This window comes from Myxocyprinus asiaticus, chromosome 5, assembly GCF_019703515.2.
Source record: "Myxocyprinus asiaticus isolate MX2 ecotype Aquarium Trade chromosome 5, UBuf_Myxa_2, whole genome shotgun sequence".
Classification (NCBI taxonomy): Eukaryota; Metazoa; Chordata; class Actinopteri; order Cypriniformes; family Catostomidae; genus Myxocyprinus; species Myxocyprinus asiaticus.
In genome coordinates, this window is record NC_059348.1 from 12103796 (window position 1) to 12122873 (window position 19078).

Genomic DNA, 19078 nt, shown 5'->3' on the forward strand with positions numbered 1-19078 from the left:
TAGAAGGACGGTGGCGTACTTCAAACCACCCAAACATTTTGAGCGCTTCAGGGCAGGTGAATGAAACGCGCCCTACAATCACACATCCACACGCGAGCGCGCACGGGATCTTGAAACACCGATCAAAACTATCGATCAGACCCGCGTGTGGACGAGCATATGTTAATCGGACTGTGTTTGGATCCGTATACCTGCAGCTGAAGGTAAGTCAACTTGTCTCTAAATCTAGTGTGCTCTCTACATAGACAAAATGTCTGGGTTCGAATAGACTCGTTCAAACGCACGTAGTTTCCTGTATAAGATGCTGTCTATCTAAGCAGTCCGTTAGAGGCAGAGGCATGGAAACCAAACAAACCAGTGATGCTGGTAACACCCCCCCCCAATAATCAAAACAAGCAAGTACAAGACCCCCCCCCCCCCATGTAGATGCTTCACGCTGGGGCCACACCATGAAGACGTGAAAGACATTTAATATATTGCATGGTATAATGTTGTATACTGCTGCACTAGAAGTCATGGAAGACCTGTTGACCTTGCATGCAAATTCTGTACAAACACGTCTGTCACAGTAATGTGAAATCTCATTTTTAATGTGATCAAATACGCCATCAGGCTTCAGCGACATAAAACAGGCTGAAGACAGCCAGCCAGAGTTAAATAGGGACTTTTAAAGAGGGATTTGCCATCTGTCATGGTGTGAAGATTTAGATTAGCAGGAGTTGTGTGTGACGCTCTGAAGAAGAGATTTCCAGAGGAAATCAACATCGTGTCTGACATCATCCTCAGCTCTGTATTTGAATAATGACCAAATACTAGATATAAAGATCTGAGGAAGCCAGTATGATTTTCATATTAGTGATAGTTGGGCATTGATAGCCAAATTAACAGTGTTGTTTCTCTAAGATTAATAAAACCATATGAGAAGTGTTTTGGGGAGGTTAAAATGTGGTTTATATTGTTACATTTTTCTCTGTATGCCTCTCTATAATCATGAGAGAAGCAGTTAATCTGCTGTTTTAGATATTCTTGTTATTCATAGTGTCCCATGAAGTGCACATATCGGTGGTACATTTTGTTGAGTTACTCATACGGTAATTATAGACTGTTAAAGATTGATCTGATTTTTGCTTTTCCTCCTTCCTTATTTCTGTGGGCTAACAGATCAGAGGGTTTCTTTGCAGTTTGATTACATATATGGCCTAAATAGGTAACTTATTTATTTAATTGTATATTTAGTGGTGCTTGCTAAGGTTAACGGCACTATCTTTATTGCCCGTACTTCGGAATTTGATATATGACGATGTAATCGGATATCGATGATATCTTACATATAACCTGATGCCGATTGTGACACTCATTGACAGTTGATGATCGACCATATTTTGGGAAATGACAAAACCATGGTTCTGGAAAGTTGTATATTAAACAGTATACACCGATCAGCCACAACATTAAAACCACTTGACTAATATTGTGTAGGTCCCCCTCGCGCTGCCAAAACAGCGCCAACCAGTATCTCAGAATAGCATTCAGAGATGATATTCTTCTCATCACAATTGTACAGTGCGGTTATCTGAGTTACTGTAGACTTTGTCAGTTCAAACCAGTCTGGCCATTCTCTGTCGACCTCTCTCATAAACAAGATATTTCTGTCCACAGAACTGCTGCTCACTGGATGTTTTTGGCACCATTCTGAGTAAATTCTAGAGACTGTTGTGCATGTGTAAATCCCAGGAGATCAGCAGTTACAGAAATACTCAAACCAGCCCGTCTGGCACCAACAATCATGCCACGCTCCAAATCACTGAGATCACATTTTTAACCCATTCTGATGGTTGATGTGAACATTAACTGAAGCTGTCTGACCCATATCTGCTTGATTTTTATGCACTGCACTGCTGCCACACTGATTGGCTGATTAGATAATCGCATGGATGATTGCAACAGGCGGGCGACCTGTAAGACATCTCGGAATGACACATGACAAGAAATCCTGTTAGACACAAAGACACACGCTTGGAAAAAAACACGCTTTATTATATTTTTAAGAACAGACAAAAGAAAAGCCGTCAATGCTCGTGTCTGATTGGCTGTTTGTTCAGAGGTGTGCAGTGCTAGTCTGTCTCGTGGAACACGCGCATGTAAACAGTTTTCACTCTTTTTTATTTTTATTTTTATTTTTTCTCAGTTTCATTCATCTGAAATCTGTTTTCAAAAATAATGTCATCTATGAGAATGCTGCAAACGATTTCCGCTCATCTCAGGAGGTGCTGTGTGTTTAGTTTTATTTCCACGGACCAGTTTGTGTTAACACGCATTGTGAACGCAACTCTGCAGGTTCAGTAATGTATATCTTTGTATTAAAGAAACAAAGACAAAAGTGGTTAAATCATTAAATAATACAAGACCACATTCACCTTGAACCTAAAATTGAGTTCTATTTTCTTTTCTTTAGGAAGCATTAACTGTATTACCAAAATGCAATACAAACACAAATTCGATAAGAACACACATTTGGCAGCATTACTTTGGGAACAGAAGGGAATTTATTAGGCTTATTTATTATGATTATTATTATCTTTAAATTGATAATTGACTTTAGTTCTTAATTTGTAGGCTGTTAGTAATTTTCGACCTGTTGTCGTTGACGTATACTTGGGTGATGGCAAATGGGGCCATTGGAGATGGTAAATGTTTGGATTTGGGGAGGTGGTTATATAAGATTGTTTGATCACTTCGTTATTTTAATGCTTTTTCATTTAGTTTAAAGTGCATTTTGAATGTAAAAGTTTTTCATGTTTCAGTAAATGAATAACATTTTTAAAACAAAATCAATAAAGCAAAAATATTCACCGACCTTCGGCAGGGGGGGTTGATGATGTAATTGGATATCGCAATATTTTTTTAAGATGATTATCGATAAAATATTTTTTACATATTGCCCAGTCCTAGTAAGCAGCCACCTAGAAACCACCAAGCAATGCCATAGCAACTGTAAAGAACAACCGTGCAACTGTATAGCAATGCGCTTAACCAAGACAGCATCAGTGATCGCCCACTTTTTCAGCCGCCTTTGTTTCGGAAGTATTTTTCCTATTCATTTTTTCCATTGGGATTTCATGAAATGCTTATTAAAAAGAGTTCTAAGCCATCCAAACCAACCAGCTCTGTGGTGAATCACAGCATTACAAACTTTGATTTGAAGCAAAAAAAAAAAAAAAAAAGCATTTGAAAATATTGGTGGGTCTGATTGGTAAACATTTCTCTGCAGTATCATGGGAAGTGTAATTCTTCACCAGAAATTCTTCTATTTCAAATTTAACAGAGTTTCAATTGAAGTTGAAATAACGCAGACTGATGGCTTCAACAGAAGCATATACCATAGATGAAGTTACTGTTTACAAACAAACGCTCCGCCCCGCCACTTCCGGGTTGTTTTGTAGCTCACAAAAGAACTGCTGTCTATCAGCGCTTTTCTCAAAATTATCTGAAAATGCCCCAAAAGTGCTATTTGTGGGGTTGAAACACCCCATTTCCTGCAGATCAGGAAAAACTCAGGATTTAACATAATGACGATATTTTACGGGTGACCGTCATTTATCGCACCTGCTCTGTTAACCTCGTGCGACCCCCCCACGTCCTGCTGCGCGGACATTGTTTTTTGTCTTTGCTATATGCAATGCATAATTTAAATGAATTTAAACCAACTGATCTCAGTTCAGGACACTCTGGGCTGTCAGTAAAAGGTTAAACTTTCGACGTACGGAGTCATGTGACAGAACAACTTTGTGCCGATCACAGCTGAGTTTGTCTATGGGAGAAACGGCAACAAAACTACATCTGGTAAGAAACCTTATTAAGTTTTTACTTTTAAATACAGTGACCACTGTAGTGGACAGTAGCACACATTTTCCATAAGAAATCCTATATTTACTGTGCATTTTCACATTAAGACAAATGTGTTTTTTTTTATTTGTGCTTTCCCCAATACACATTGGTACAAAGCAGCTTTACAGAAAATCAGTTTTTGTTTGTTTACACATAAGAGTTCTCACAATCAGTTGAGTTATAGATATTCTAAACTCATTAAGAAAAACTAAACTTATTAAGAAAAAACAACACTGGTATCGGATCGGTATCGGCCGATACTAAGAGTTCAGGTATCGAGAAAATGTTATTGTGCATCCCTATCAACCGGGACATGTCCGACATAATCATACAGGTCCATTGAACCAAGTAAAAAAAAAAAAAAAGTTTTCAGAAAGAACCCACGTAATTTCTTCACTGTAAACCATAGACATCAATTGATAATAACATTTATTAATATTTACAATAAAATGTACTAATAATGCTGTATTAACTGAATTTGGAATTGCCTACACCTCCAGACTACACTTTATCATGCTTCTATTATAGAAGTAATCTGATCTGAGATCAGCCTCTTCACCTGTCTCATCGGCTATATGAAATACACCTTAATGCTTTTCTCTAATCTCCTGTGCTTTTCTTCCTCTATGCATTTTCTCCACCCCCTCCGTCACACGATGGTTTTGGTAATCCCACAGTAGTGTTGCATAGCTTTTAATCCAGCATCACAGGCCTTCTGCTGTGTAATCCAGTGTGCCGGATATTCTATTTCAGGACCAGCGGCCCTGCACTGGCCTCTGTCTCAGTCCCAGCCACACTAGTCCAGCCTCGCATCTCCATTGGATGACCGGGACACCCGAGCATTCCATCTTAGCTGAATGTTGACATTGGAGATTGGTGGATGCCAACAATGATGCCAGATCCATATCTCGGTGAGCATTGTATGCAGTGCTTGCAACATGTTCGTATCATTTTAGAGTTCACTGGATCTTATTATTAAACCTGAGCTAATTTAAAGGGAAAGTGTGCAATTTCTTTTTATGTTAAAAATTAGAGGTCAACCGATATATCGGTTTTACCGATAGTTGCTTTTTGGAACTATTGGTTATTGGCAAAAATCCGCAAAGCCAATAGTTCCTGATAGTTCTTTTTTTAAAATGTTTTTTTATTATGTTTTTATTTTTATTATTATTGTTCCTCCTTTATAAGGTAATAAAAAATTAGCACAGAAGAGATTTGTGGTTAAGTAGATATACATTAATTATATCTTCATGTTAATGTTTTTGTTGATTTTTGACTGTTGGTATCTTTTGGAGGAAAGGGAGAAAGTCTGTTTTTATTACCGGATCGCTGATGATCTACGGTTGATTAATGAATTTTTTAACATTCAATACATTTTTTTTTTTTTTACTATCGGCCGATTAATCGGTTATCTGCCTTTTCCACCAGCTTAGTTATTGGTATCGGCAAAAAACACTATCGATCGACCTCTAGTTAAAATAATTTCTCTAATAATAGTTTAAGATTTAGAGACAGTTATAAGAAAGTCATTTGTAGGTTGACTTCCTGAAAGGTGTAAACACTGACACTTTAGGGTATCAAAATATAGCTGTTTGTGTGAGCATCTGACCAGCCCGTCATAGTTTTAAAAAATATTTTATAATAATAATATTTCACCCTGTTCTCTTTTTTTTTTCATACTTGAATATGCTTAAGCAAATTAGGTATATGTTTTGCTGTAACGTTTCTTGGTCTTTCAACTAAATCTCAGCTATTTTAACAAACTAAGTCAGGTTACCTTTTTAATACTGAACTCTTTTGCAGCTGCACAACCCCATGTGGAAAAACAACATGTTAGTAGATTTGAGAGCTTCAGGTTTCAACAGGCTCTAATAACGGGCTCTGCCCTGTCTTTTGTCCTCTGTACAGAGACCAAAGGGCTTTCCAGTATTTCTGGGATCAGCATGTCTCCTCCCAGGCAGAATTCCATCCCATCACTGCATAACACTATGGCACTGCCCAAAACCTCCTACAGTGTGTTAAGTGCTTTCTGCACTGAGGAGAATGTGTCCCAGTGTATCACGTACATCAATCAGGTACATTATGATGGGTGGGGTTTCAAAGTGTTGCTCATGCTTACCTGGTAGATGTGTAATAATGAGAAGGCTCAAGGGTTGTAGTATTTACTATATCTTTCATCTTGGTATGTTATAAGTTTCATCATACATCTAAGTGAACTATTCACTTGAAATAAACCATTAGATTTAACTCATAAAAAGTTCAAACATTTTATATGTAAAGAAAGACAAATTGATTAGCCTGAATTTTGTGTAACCTACTAACCCCTAAGCCAGTCTGTGGAAAGAGAAGCTACCCTACATTTAACTCCTTGACATTTTGAGTAACTCTAAACTTGACCGTAAAGTTAAACGAAGCTAGTAGTATTGTATGAAAGTACTTGTTTAGTTTTGGCTCATTTCAGATTTTGAGATTAGTCAAGTAATACACTACAAAAGCATTGCAAAAACACGTTTTATACATCATGCTGTAATAATATGCAAACAAACTTTAAAGAGGTCATATTCTACACTTTTAGATTTAATGGAAAAATGTGTAGCACTTTCTATGAAGCACATATTTAAAAATGCATTGTAAAGGCATTATAAATTGATTGTAATGCATTATAATATCTCATAATGCACCTTGTATGCTATAACTGTAGTTACAATTATTTGAGAAGTTATAATACATTCTAAAAACTAACCTATTCATAGTTATACCTAAAAGAGAACAATGCATTAAAACACAACAAATTTTATCCTCAGAAGGTGTAATGTAATATAAAGTAGCCTATATGTTAGGGATTGTAAAAGTGCTGTCATGCAAAAGCAGCATGGTGTTAATAGTCATAAGGCTTGACGTGATCATATAGCATTATTAGTGATCTCAGCCTGCTTTAAGTAAAGGCAATAACAAACTTGTAACATACTGTACAATACATTATACAAGTCAAACTTTTATAATGGAATTTATATGCATTTACGATGCATTATAACGCATTTACGATGCATTTACGATGCATTTACGATGCATTTATGATGCATTTACGATGCATTTATGATGCATTTACGATGCATTTATGATGCATTTACGATGCATTATAATGCATTTATGATGCATTTACGATGCATTATAATGGAATTTATATGCATTTACGATGCATTATAACGCATTTATGATGCATTTACGATGCATTTATAATGCATTTATGATGCATTTACGATGCATTATAACGCATTTATGATGCATTTACGATGCATTATAATGCATTTATGATGCATTTAAAATGCATTACAAATATGGGCTTTATAGAAAGTGTTACTAAAAAATGTGTCAAAAGGGCAAGAAGAATATAATATAGCTGCAAGCAGCAATGACGGGCCCAAGCACAACTGGTCCATTTCCACACGGTTGCTTTTGGAAAACAATGCAAGGTGAACAATTTTGAAGCAATTTGGGCAAATATAAAAGGACTATTTTAAAGTCTGTTGTAAGAGCCACACTTCCTGCTGCCAGGTGGTGATGCTACGACCGTGACCCAAAATAGTCAAATCCATGTTATAAGACTAAATGTGCATCTCAAGTTTGATCTAAATCACACATTGCACACACAAGATATGACACACTTCCTGTTTCCCATTTTTCACCATTAATTTAATGCCGATAATTCGATATATCAAAATCTGTTCACAAAGTAGCATCTTCAATGTCTTGGCATAATGTTGTCTAAATGTGTTGACAGTCTCATGAATCACCTAGGAGTATTTAAAAGTTCAGAGATTGCAATATTCAAAAATCCAAAATGGCCGACTTCCTGTTGGGCGGACCTAATGACTAATGACTAATTATGAAAGTTGTCCGGCTTAATAAGAACTATATATGTACCAATTTTGGTGACTGTAGGTGAAAATGGGGGTGCTACAGAGGCCGTCTTACACACCCGTTTTAAAGGGTGTGCTACAGAGGTGGTCTTACATGCCCATGCATGAACTTTTGCTCCCTGTTTCACATTTTTAGCCATAAATTTATTGCTGTGCCATGGCGACACCATTCAAAATATCAAAAATCCGTTCGCAATTTAGCGTCTACAATGTCTTGGCATGATTTGGTGCCAGTCTCATGAATCCCCTAGGTGGAGTATTTAAAAGTTCAGAGCTTGTGATTTTCAGAAAATCCAAAATGGCTGACTTCCTGTTGGGCAGAGCTAATGACTATCATTATGAAAGTTGTTCGGCTTTATGAGAACTATACATGAACCAAGTTTGGTGACTGTAGGTGAAAATGGGGGTGCTACAGAGCCCCCCTTACATGCCCATTTTAAAGGGGGCGCTACAGAGCCCCCCTGCACGCCCCCCTGCAACTTTGCCCAACCCCAATGTCCGACGAGTCTGATGTGTGTGCAAAATTTCAAGAGTTTTCACACGTTAAGTACCCCAAAAGTACCGAAAACCTTGAAAGAATAATAATAAAAATAATAATAATAATCCTTAGAAGAACAATAGTGCCTCCACACTTTCAGTGTTTGGGCCCTAATAATGCAAGAGTAAGTAAAATATTCTGCACAAACAGCTCCGACAGTGAGCAGAGTGCAAAATGAGTCAGTATGACTCGCCATTTAGCACAACATTACATTTTATTGAGGGTATTATTTGCCTTATCTTTGTCCATGTCCGTAAACTTGAAGTCAACAGCAGGTTTCACTCCTTTGTCCACCTGTATAGTGTGTATACAAGCATATGTATGTCAGATTTAAATATTCACACAGTTTTCATGGGTTTTAGAATAGTTTGCATTACTTTTGAATGAGCAGATGTTTTGATGCTTTTCTGGTTCCTTCTCAGGAGATGTGTTCTCTGGGCCTGTCTGGAGTGAATCTGGACTCTAATTCAGACAGCCTGAGTGCAGTGCTGGTTCTGAACCTCCTGTATGAACTGCTGCAGCTGCAGAGGAGAGCTCAGCGCTCTCTACACGAGCTGGAGACCCAACAGCTGAAGAATAGCAGTGACCTCGAACATATGCAGCACAGCAACACCAGACTCAAAGTACTCAGATTTTCTACATTACAGTCCAGTTAATTCCAATCAAGTGTAGCTGTTGGCAGATAAACTATAGACTCATAGGGCCTTGGTGCTTGTGCAAGTGATGTGGGTTCCAATCTGGCCTGTTTTGTGACCTGATCCCAAGGTCCCCCCTCTTCTTCCCATAATTTCGGTACTTTCATTATCTATAAAAAGGCAAAAACAAACTAACTATAATACTCTAGGAGTGCAAACAAGTTAGTAATCTGCTGTTAATGATGTTAATGTTGTGTCTCAGGACCAGTTGGAGCACACCAGAAGAGAGAACTCGGGCCTTCATGAGGGAGAGAGACAGCTAATGCTGAAGATCAAGACCTTACAGAACTGCCTCAAGTCAGAGAAAGAGGAAGTAAGAGGAAAATCTCAGTCCTCACTCTCATGCTTCAGCAGACATTACCACTGAACCATCTCATGTTACTCTGTATTTGCTGCTGTACATGTGGTTTGGTGTTTTGCTTCAGTGGCAACTTTTGGGGTTAATGAATCAAGACTGATATTGCTTATTATTCACAAATGGAAGACTGTTTTACATTCTATTGCTTACACAGTACCCTCTTTAATTAATTAAAAAAAAATAAGCCACAAGAGGCTGTGTGTAAGAGTGATTTCACCACTTATAAGGGGTGTTTTTTTTTTTACCCAATTTGGAATGCCCATTTCCCAATGCGCTTTTAAGTCCTCGCGGTCACGTAGTGATTCGCCTCAATCCGGGTGGCGGAGGATGAATCCCAGCTGCCTCCACGTCTGAGACTGCCAACCCGCGCATCTTATCATGTAGCTTGTTGAGCGCGTTGCCACGGAGACATGGCGCGTGTGGAGGCTTCACGGCATCCACCGCGGCATCCGCGCTCAACTCACCACGTGCCCCACCGATAACGAACCACATTATAGCGACCATGAGGAGGTTACCCCATGTGACTCTACCCTCCCTAGCAACCGGGCCAATTTGGTTGCTTATGAGACCTGGATGGAGTCACTCAGCACACCCTGGGATTCGAACTAGCGAACTCCAGGGGTGGTAGCCAGCGTCTTTTAACACTGAGCTACCCAGGTGTTCTTAGGCATGCCGCAAAGTCTAAAAATCCTTAACCTTTTGTAAAACGGTGACAACTGCATTATGATGAAAGATGCCAATTAGCAATAAATAATTACTTTAACAATAAAAATAACAAAGAACAATTCTTCTGCCAAGAAATTAAGATAATTAACCTAATTGTAAGCTGGAAGCAATTTAGCAACTTGCCACATTAAGAGGAAAATTCTAGGTTCAATCATAGGTGTAGATTTGGGTAGGGATGATGGGGAAATGTCCCAACCAAACGTTTAGAAAATCGGAAATGCCCTGACCAACAAAGGGCCTTAGTATAATTATTCATGTGAAAATGATTGTCCTTCTTTCTTCTGAAGCAGCACATAAACAGTGTTGTGACGTGACACCTGTTACGTTTCTCAGTGCTGTTAGGATGCACCAATCACAGTCATTTGTACGATTTTTAAAAAGTAATTTTTTTGGAGATTACGCGGGCGGATTTACATTGGTTTGTTACGTCCAGTCCATGAAATTAATCGATTTAAACAAGCATACTTTTCGTGTACAAATGTTTCCTGTCAAAAGGTCAAATGTCCTGAGTTTTGTGTGCAGCCCAATGGGGAATTCAGCAGAAATTCTACAGAATAATGATTCTACAGAAATTCACTTCATGTCCCTTGGATATTATTTTATCAAGGTAAATCTTCTTGGAAAAAGATAACATTTGATTTTGACCCATTAATCTTAGGTTTATCGCATATCACATTTTTCCTCCTAACCGTGAAGCCCTAGTGGTCAGTTCTTAATTTTTGTATTCTTTTGAAATTCCTATTAAAAAAAAAGGTAATATTAAATATGGTGATGCAGAAATAAGAAATGAGACTTTTGAGGTGATTGTTATTTTGCCTATACTGTATTACCAGACTAACTTTCTTGCATTTTCTTAATACCAACATTTTGAATATTATCCTTGCAATATGTCTCTCCCAACTTTCAAACCAAACCTACGCCCTTGGGTTCAAGTTAAGCTCAATTAACAGCTTTTGTTGCATAATGTTGAATACCAAAAACATTTATAAATAAATTGTCCTTATTAAAAAAAAAAAAATGAAAAGAAGCAAAAATCTGGGTTACAGTGAGGCACTTAAAATGGAAGTGAAAGGGGCCAATCTGTAAATGCTAAAATACACACTGTTTCAAAAGTATAGCCACAAGACAAACTATTTTCACGGTTAGTAAGCAATTTTATCACACTAAAATCATGTTAACATGTATTGTGTTTACATCTTGTGGCTATACTTTTGAAATGTGTATTTTAGCGTTTATGGACTGGCCTCCATTTACTTCATTGTAAGTGCCTTCCTGTAACTGTGATTTCTGCTTAAAACACACATACACACAATTATAAACGTTCAGAATTATTAATATTTTTTTTTTGGTAATGAAAATTATGCCACAAATGCTGTCATTTGAGCTTATCTTGTATTAAACCCAGAAAATTCCTTTTTAATATTGAATTCTATGTTTGATGTTTAGTCACAGGTGTGTGAATATCAGTTTTGCAAAGGCTTTGAATGTGGCTATTTGTCTGTCATGTGTAATTGATATGATGCAGATACAGAAACTGCAAAGCATCATTGCAAGCCGTGCCACACAGTACAACCACGACACCAAGAGGAAAGAGAGAGAGTGCACCAAACTGAAGGAGCGTCTCAACCAGCTGCTCATGGACAAGAGGGACAAAAAACTCTGTGAGCAGACAATTTGTTTTTTCATTTCAAGACTACCATTTTTTTAAGAAAAGCAGATCAGGGTTCCGAAAATCATGGAAAACCTCTGAATGCTTGGGAATTTTAAAATTGTGATTTCTAGGCCTGGAATAGTCATGCCAGTTTTTATGATGAAGCTCTTTGTGGATAATGACTGGCATTGACAATGTTCGGAATAGCATACTAAAGCTTATAGTCGATGTTGCACAGTCTGCCTTGGCTTGAAAATTCTCATCAGGGTCATATCTTGAAGTGTGACAAGCAACAATCATAAAGAACAAAAAAAAATTGAAAGGTGTGCATCGGGCTAGCCGTACTACTTAAATGCAGTATACAGCAAATTTTCATCAAGCATGTAATACCTGGAGAATTTGCCAAATTGTGCTATATAAACTGGTCAAAAGATTCGGGCATCAAAGAGAAACCTGAACAGTCCAGACACGGTTTTAATATTGTCTTCTCCTCTGGTTCAGCCATTGAAGTGTCAAACTACGTGGGGAGGTCAGATGGAAAGAGAGGCCTTTGGAAGACGGGCAAGATGGAGGCCAGGTAACCTGCTGTAGTAATGTGAGCCGTATAGTACTGTATGCACTCAGATCTTTGTGACAACAGTGAGTAAATGTACGGTAATGTGTTTGTGTGTGTGTGGTAATAGACACGAGGGTGAGATGTACAAAGCTCTGCTGAGTGATTATGAGTCTCGTCAGAGATCTCTGATGCTGGAGAACTCGGAGCTGAAGAAGGTCTTACAGCAAATGAAGGGAGACATGATCTCCATTCTCAGCCCAAAGAAACCTTGTGTCAAAACAGAGCTGGCAGATGACAGCCTTGAACAGGTCTGAAGTCATCTTACATACACTTTCAAAAATTACGATATGTGTTTCAGTCATGCAATACAACCTTACAGTAGGTGAACGCCTTGGTTACATAAGCTGAAAAGGCATGTCAATTCAGAGGTGGAGCAAGTTATTTAATAGACCAGGAATTAAAAGGCGTCAATTTTGGTTTCATGCTGACTTTTGGCCTTTTTTTTTTTTTTTTTTTTAAAGTAAGATACAGTCTTTTGTAAGGATTGTAATGTTGTATTTCCTTGAGTGATGTCTGTGATGTGTAACATCAGGCCGGCTCTGATGTTGAAGAGGAGGCTAACACCAGCAGAGAGACTCTAGAGCAGTCCTGTGAACGGGCACGGGAGCAGCTCACCAACAGCATCCGCCTGCAGTGGAGGAAACTCAAGAGCCACATGCAGAGACTCGACAGCCAAGGTACGACATGTGCACATTCATTTTTTGTTTAATAGTATTGATTTTAACTCTTCAAATTCATTTTGAAGCCAGTGGAAGACCTGATAGTCAATAATTGGCCAAGCAAAGGGTCGTATAAATGACTGTATCATAACAGTGAACGCTTTCTTGTGTTTCTCAGCATCTCTGGTGGCTTGTCAGGAGCGTGATGGAGAAGATCTGATCTCCAGGAGTGAACATGAGGAGGAGGTGCAGCGTGTGAGACTGGAGCTGCAGCAGTGTAAAGAGTTCATCCACATGCAGCAGCAGCTCCTGCAGGTATTCTTGATCTCTATATCTCTGAATATATACTTCAAACACTAACGTACATTTGGGTTTAGTGGGATGCTTGTATATAGACCATGCTTTACTGTTTATACCGTAGTGGATCTTTTTGCACAGATATATGCGAGAACAGTGCGGGGTGTGTCCCAAACAAGTCAAGATGAGGAGGAACTTATTAAAGGAATAGATCAACCAAAAATGAAAATTCTCTCATCATTTACTCTTACATCATTTCCCAGATGTGACTTTCTTTCTTCTGCAGAACACAAATGAAGATATTTATAAGAATATCTCAGCTCTGTAGGTCCATACAAGGCAAGTGAATGGTGACCAAAACTTTGAAGCTCCAAAATGCACAAAGGCAACATAAAAGTAATCCATACGACTCCTGTGGTTAAATCTAAAGATATTCTCCTCCCTGCCCAGTAGGTGGCAATAAGCACAAAGAGTGTGAATCGCTAAAAACAAAAGAAGTAGAATGTGGAAGTGAAAGTGGACTTTTATAGTAAAAAGGACTTCAATAATTGACCTGTTTCTCACCCACATTTATCATATCTCTTCAGAAGCTATGGATTTAACCATTGGAGTCTTATGGATTGCTTCTATTCTGCCTTTATGCGCTTTTTGGAGCTCAAAGTTCTGGCCACCATTCACTTGCATTGTATGGACCTACAGAGCCGAGAGATTTTTCTAAAAATCTTAATTTGTGTTCTGCTGAAGAATGCAAGTCATACACATCAGGGATGGGATAAGAGTGAGTAAATGATGAGTTTTTAAATGTTTGGGTGAACCATCATTTTAAGAGGGGTTTGTTAGGTACAATGCAAAATTTTTGTTGTTTATGGTTGCTGAGTAACGACGAAACTTGCTGCATTATTGTAGAATTCAAGTGATGACGGGTTAACTCGTGTTACATAATTTAAAGCTGTATTTGCACTGATGCCAGACTTATTCGTTTGTTATGAAGGGTCATATATTTTGGTTTCCGTCTGAGAGAACTTATTAAATAAGATTAAGTGTACAGTATTTATTTCACTAGATTATCTGAAAACAGGCATAACTGCATACGTTTTGAATGAACACTGTTTCTGTCCCATTTATAAATTGGGTTAATTTGTATTGAAGGGTGAGGAACCACCAAAATGTCATAATTGTAATATTACTTTGACTGTGAAACACATTCTTTTGGACTGTTCTGCTTTGAATGTAATTAGACAAGGTTGTTTTTTTTTTTTTTTCAGATAATATTTTGTAGGACTTGTTGAGTACAGTGTAAACTGGAAAACTTATCACAAATACAGTTAAGGAATCTTATATAGAATTATTTCTTTATACTTTTTCTTTAATGTTTTAAAGTAATGTATATAACCATATTATAGCCCCTGATGCTAATATGGCAATAAACACCAAAAGAGCAACAACATAAATTGGGATAAGAATGCAGAACACTGCTAGTATGAATGAAGCTAAAGTCTTGTGATTTATTTCACTTTGGATGGGCGGTATGCCAGCCTAAACAGAGTCCCTTTTTAAGTCCGTTCATGCAGCGGCCGTCTTGTTAACGCCCTGGGCAGCTATTTCCTATGTAGGCGATAGGCAAACAATTACAGCTCCTATCTGCTTGAATGGAGAGACTGAACTCTCCAAAACATATTTAGAATCAACAACAAAATCTGACAACAACTGTATTATAAATTGTTCTTTAACTCAAACCATGCTAAAAAAAATAGTAAACAGACTCAAAACCCATTAGGGCGATTGGTTCTTGTAAATCAACGCCTTCTTTATACCGTCTATAGTCTAAATTAATGTCATTTTTATTTGCTTAGAAATTAAACCTGTGTGTGTTGTTAAAATAGTCCACTTTTGTTCGGTGTAACTGAATAACTTTTAGACATTTCTGAAACATCAAGACCATACACAGTGTTTGCATTTGGCTGAATATATTCAGTCTGATTGAGGTGTGTGTGTGTGTGTGTGTGTGTGTGTGTGTGTGTTAATGTGCTCTCAGCCGCAGCTGAGCTCACCGTTTGATGATGAGACAGCAGCTCTACTGAACGACTGCTACACACTGGAGGAGAAAGAGAGATTGAAAGAGGAGTGGAGACTCTTTAATGAACAGAAGAGGAACTTTGAGAGAGAGAGGAAGAATTTCACTGAAGCTGCTATTCGACTGGGTCATGAGGTACTGAATAAACCCAATGACCCACACAACAATTAAACCACACTGGGTGTGGATGTTTGCAGTCACGGTGGGGCATACTCAATCCTGTAAATAGCTAAAATGTAATGGTTGTTTTGAGTAACAACATTTTTAAATTCAAATATTAAAAGTACCTTTTTAAAAGATGGTGGCCAGATCTGTGTCATTTCACTACATATTGTTATTTAAAATTTGCAACGTCAATGTGGATCGTTAATCATCTTCACAGTCCTTTGGCCCATGTTTTCAAACCTAAAAGTCAGTACATTTAAACACACTTGAAAAAGACCCAATAAAGTTTAAGGGGCTGTTCACATTTCATGGTAAAAATACTCCAAAATTAGTTCAGATTTTGACACGCAGCTGATCAATACCAGTTTTAAAACAATGGACCAATCAGATCAATCTGTGGGGTGGAGAGAAGCATCTCCAGTGTATTAAATGTGTACATTAGCAATGGTTTATGGGAGTTAATGCACCTATAAATGCGCCTTCTGTTCAATTCCATTGAATTCCATCTAGCTGTCTTTAATGCACAAATGTGTCTAATCCCTGTTTCTGTCTTCCTTCTGTAGAGAAAAGCTTTTGAAGAGGATCGAGCTGCGTGGCTGAAGACCCAGTTTTTAAACTTGACTCCATTTGTAGACCGCAAAAGACCTGCACTGCCTGAACCTCAAAGTGCCTTATCAGTCAGTAAGTATCCCTGGAGACTCGACAAAACATCATACATGTGACGTTCATTCGTTAAATGAGAAATTTGCAGTTTTAATTTCACTAGGTATTTTTTTTTGTAAAGGCCTGTGGTTTTTACATTTGTGCTCAATTCCTTAAAATGCTCATTTATGTGGACATTTCAATCCACATTTTATGTGCTCATCTGCAGGTACAGAACCTGAGGCCAAAGTCCAGTCCACTCCACCCCTTCTGACACAGTCCCCGTCCTACACCGCGTTCTCCACCTCCAAAGCTGCTCCAGTGGAGACACCCTCCACCGCTGACCTCTACCGTACACTGCGACTCATTCCAGAGAGCAGGTACCGTCATGTGCCAATGAGTCTTTAAAGTGTAGTTCATCAAAATTTCATCATTTTATGTGGTACTCAAAAGGAGAACATTATGAAATATAAATGTAATATTCAGATTATTAAAATATGTTGCATTATTGTGGCTGACCATGAAAGTATTGATTACACTATACAAAAAGTGGCTTTAGAACATATTTTTTTGTTTTGTCTTTTACATATATTTAGGCCTGTTTCCATAAGTGCTTTTTTTTAAAAAAAATAATCCATTTTCATTTGAGTTCGTAAAACTCTCTCTCAGGACGCACTCTGTCTGTGCGATTTTAAAATGTTTTTTGTGCAAAAATGCATTGTGTTTCAGTGTCTCGGGCCATAAATGTGCAATTTAAGATGCTGTGTCTAGTTAAAAGTAGTTTAAAAATGCCTTTGTTGTCTTTGAACGCAAAAGCATCTTTGCTGAATAGGCAAACAGAGTTTTAATGGTAACTTATAAACCTTTAAAGACAGCTACTGTGAGGTATGAGGTTGTTAATCAATGGTACTTCTGTTAAAGCCATCAGTCTACGTTATTTAATCTTTAAAAAACAATTTAAAAATGTATTGCTGCAAGCAAAGTGCGCCAAAAGAGCTCTGCAGCAACCACCCATTCCCATGACTCCCTGTAAATGGCGCAATTGAGTCGATCGATCTCCCTACACTCTCAAACTACTTGTACATTTGCAACCATCTGAATATTTTGCAAAATGTTTCTATACTTATCAACAGCTAAACCAATAGTTATTAACCAATATTTTTTCACTTTTTTAAATTCAGTTGCGTCATTCGCAACGCTTCGCAATGTGATTTAAAGTTCATGCCTTCATTAAAGACGTTAAGTACAAAGTCTTGTACCTTTTTGAATTTTTCTCCGATTTCCAAATATTTTTATGCATCGAATCAAAGTTTGTAATGCTGTGATTCACCTCGGAGCTGATTGGTTTGATTCATGTCTTGGAACTCTTCTATTAAGGATTTTATGAAATTCCTACGGGAAAAACACTTCCTGAATACGGCTGAAAAAGTGGACTGGCACTGTCGTGCTAAAAAAAAAGCCACTAGTACCATATTCTAGCCCGTTTTGGCTTGTGGGGAAAGTATGAAACAAATGTATAGTTTCCGGTCCTCAAAAATCGTTTTGTATGTTTTGTAACAGGAATTGACTGCTTTTAATAAGTACACAAGTGTTTTGGAATGTTATTTCATTGTAATAAGTGAAATACACTGTGCCTAAGAAATCCTAAATCTCTCTGTCTCCAGAGTTCCCGGCAGACGACCAAGCAGTGAAACGTTGACTAAATCACGGCTGCGGAATGGCTCTGCAGATTGCAGCTTCATCTCATTGGTCAGAGATGAGCAAAGCCCCATCTAAAGGTACTGCAGTGTTACAGTGTGCTCGCTCTCACAAGACGCACTCCATGATTCATTCGAGTGGCACTTGAAGCTTTCCTGGAGTCTTCCCAACAACCTGCTTATTCACCTCCTCATCTGATTTGCTGTGTTTTCCCTATTGTAGGGAGCTGGATTGAGGAAAAGAGCTGGTGTGTTTAGCTGGATAAAACTGATCTCAGAGACGATCATTTGTTCACATTTGCATTGACCTCTTCTGATCTCATAGTGATAAACTACTAAAGCTGCCAATGTGTATTGTAGTTATAACAAGAATTAATGATGTATGTACAGTTCATAAGGCATTACATGGGGCAGTGGTAGCTCAGCGGTTAAGGCTCTGGGTTACTGATCAGAAGGTCAGGGGTTCAAGCCCCAGCACCACCAAGATGCCACTGTTGGGCCCTTGAGCAAGGCCCTTGACCCTATCTGCTCCAGGGGCGCCGTATCATGGCTGACCCTGCACTCTGACCCCAGCCTAGCTGGGATATGTGAAAAAGAAGAATTTCACTGTATATGTGCAAATGTATAATGTGTGATAAATAAAGATAATTATAATTATAAATCAGATTGTGTATAATAATAATTATTATTATACACAATCTGATTTTGCACTTTTAAGAGGAGCAATACTTTTTAAACACTAATACAAATCTAATATAATTTGATGTTTTGCATATTATTGTTGCTAAAAACATGCGTAACTCAGTCTTGGGTTAGGTTTCAGGTAAGATATTTAGATTTAAAAGTTTTGTACTTTTATGATTGTAATTAAGTGAAATTATGTACTATTTAAGACATTGAATAGGTTGTTTCATTTAATAAATGTTATGTTCTCTTGAATGTTGAATATTTGAATGGACAAATCATGAATGTCTTTGGTAGAGCTTAAAATATTTTTAGAAGCCACGTTTCCAGACACATTTCTCAGAATCAATGCAATAAAGCTTGAAAGATTTAAGAACAATCTTGTCATTACAAACTTTGCATTGTGAATTTTTTTGTGAAGTATTTATACATCATGGTAGTATTTGTTGTATGTTCATTTAAACATAC

The 19078-nt window shown here is 37.8% G+C and overlaps 1 protein-coding gene across 3 annotated transcripts; it reads left to right on the top strand.

Annotated features, from left to right (window-relative positions):
* The first annotated feature begins 5 nt into the window (after window positions 1-5).
* Window positions 6-18859, top strand: LOC127440750 (afadin- and alpha-actinin-binding protein-like). 3 transcript variants are annotated; one of them, XM_051697583.1, is made up of 14 exons: window positions 6-203; window positions 4642-4799; window positions 5797-5963; window positions 8769-8969; window positions 9244-9354; window positions 11651-11786; window positions 12278-12353; window positions 12460-12640; window positions 12925-13069; window positions 13230-13366; window positions 15384-15557; window positions 16151-16268; window positions 16459-16609; window positions 17894-18859. In XM_051697583.1, the coding sequence occupies exons 2-14, from the start codon at window positions 4769-4771 to the stop codon at window positions 18003-18005; spliced, it is 1740 nt and encodes a 579-aa protein (XP_051553543.1). In that variant the 5' UTR covers window positions 6-203; window positions 4642-4768; the 3' UTR covers window positions 18006-18859. The 3 variants fall into 3 exon arrangements, with proteins under 3 accessions (XP_051553543.1, XP_051553545.1, XP_051553544.1); XM_051697584.1 differs by lacking the exon at window positions 6-203 and having other exon boundaries at window positions 437-4799; window positions 17894-18007; window positions 18150-18859; XM_051697585.1 differs by lacking the exon at window positions 6-203 and having other exon boundaries at window positions 435-4799; window positions 8772-8969.
* The last annotated feature ends 219 nt before the right edge of the window (window positions 18860-19078 follow it).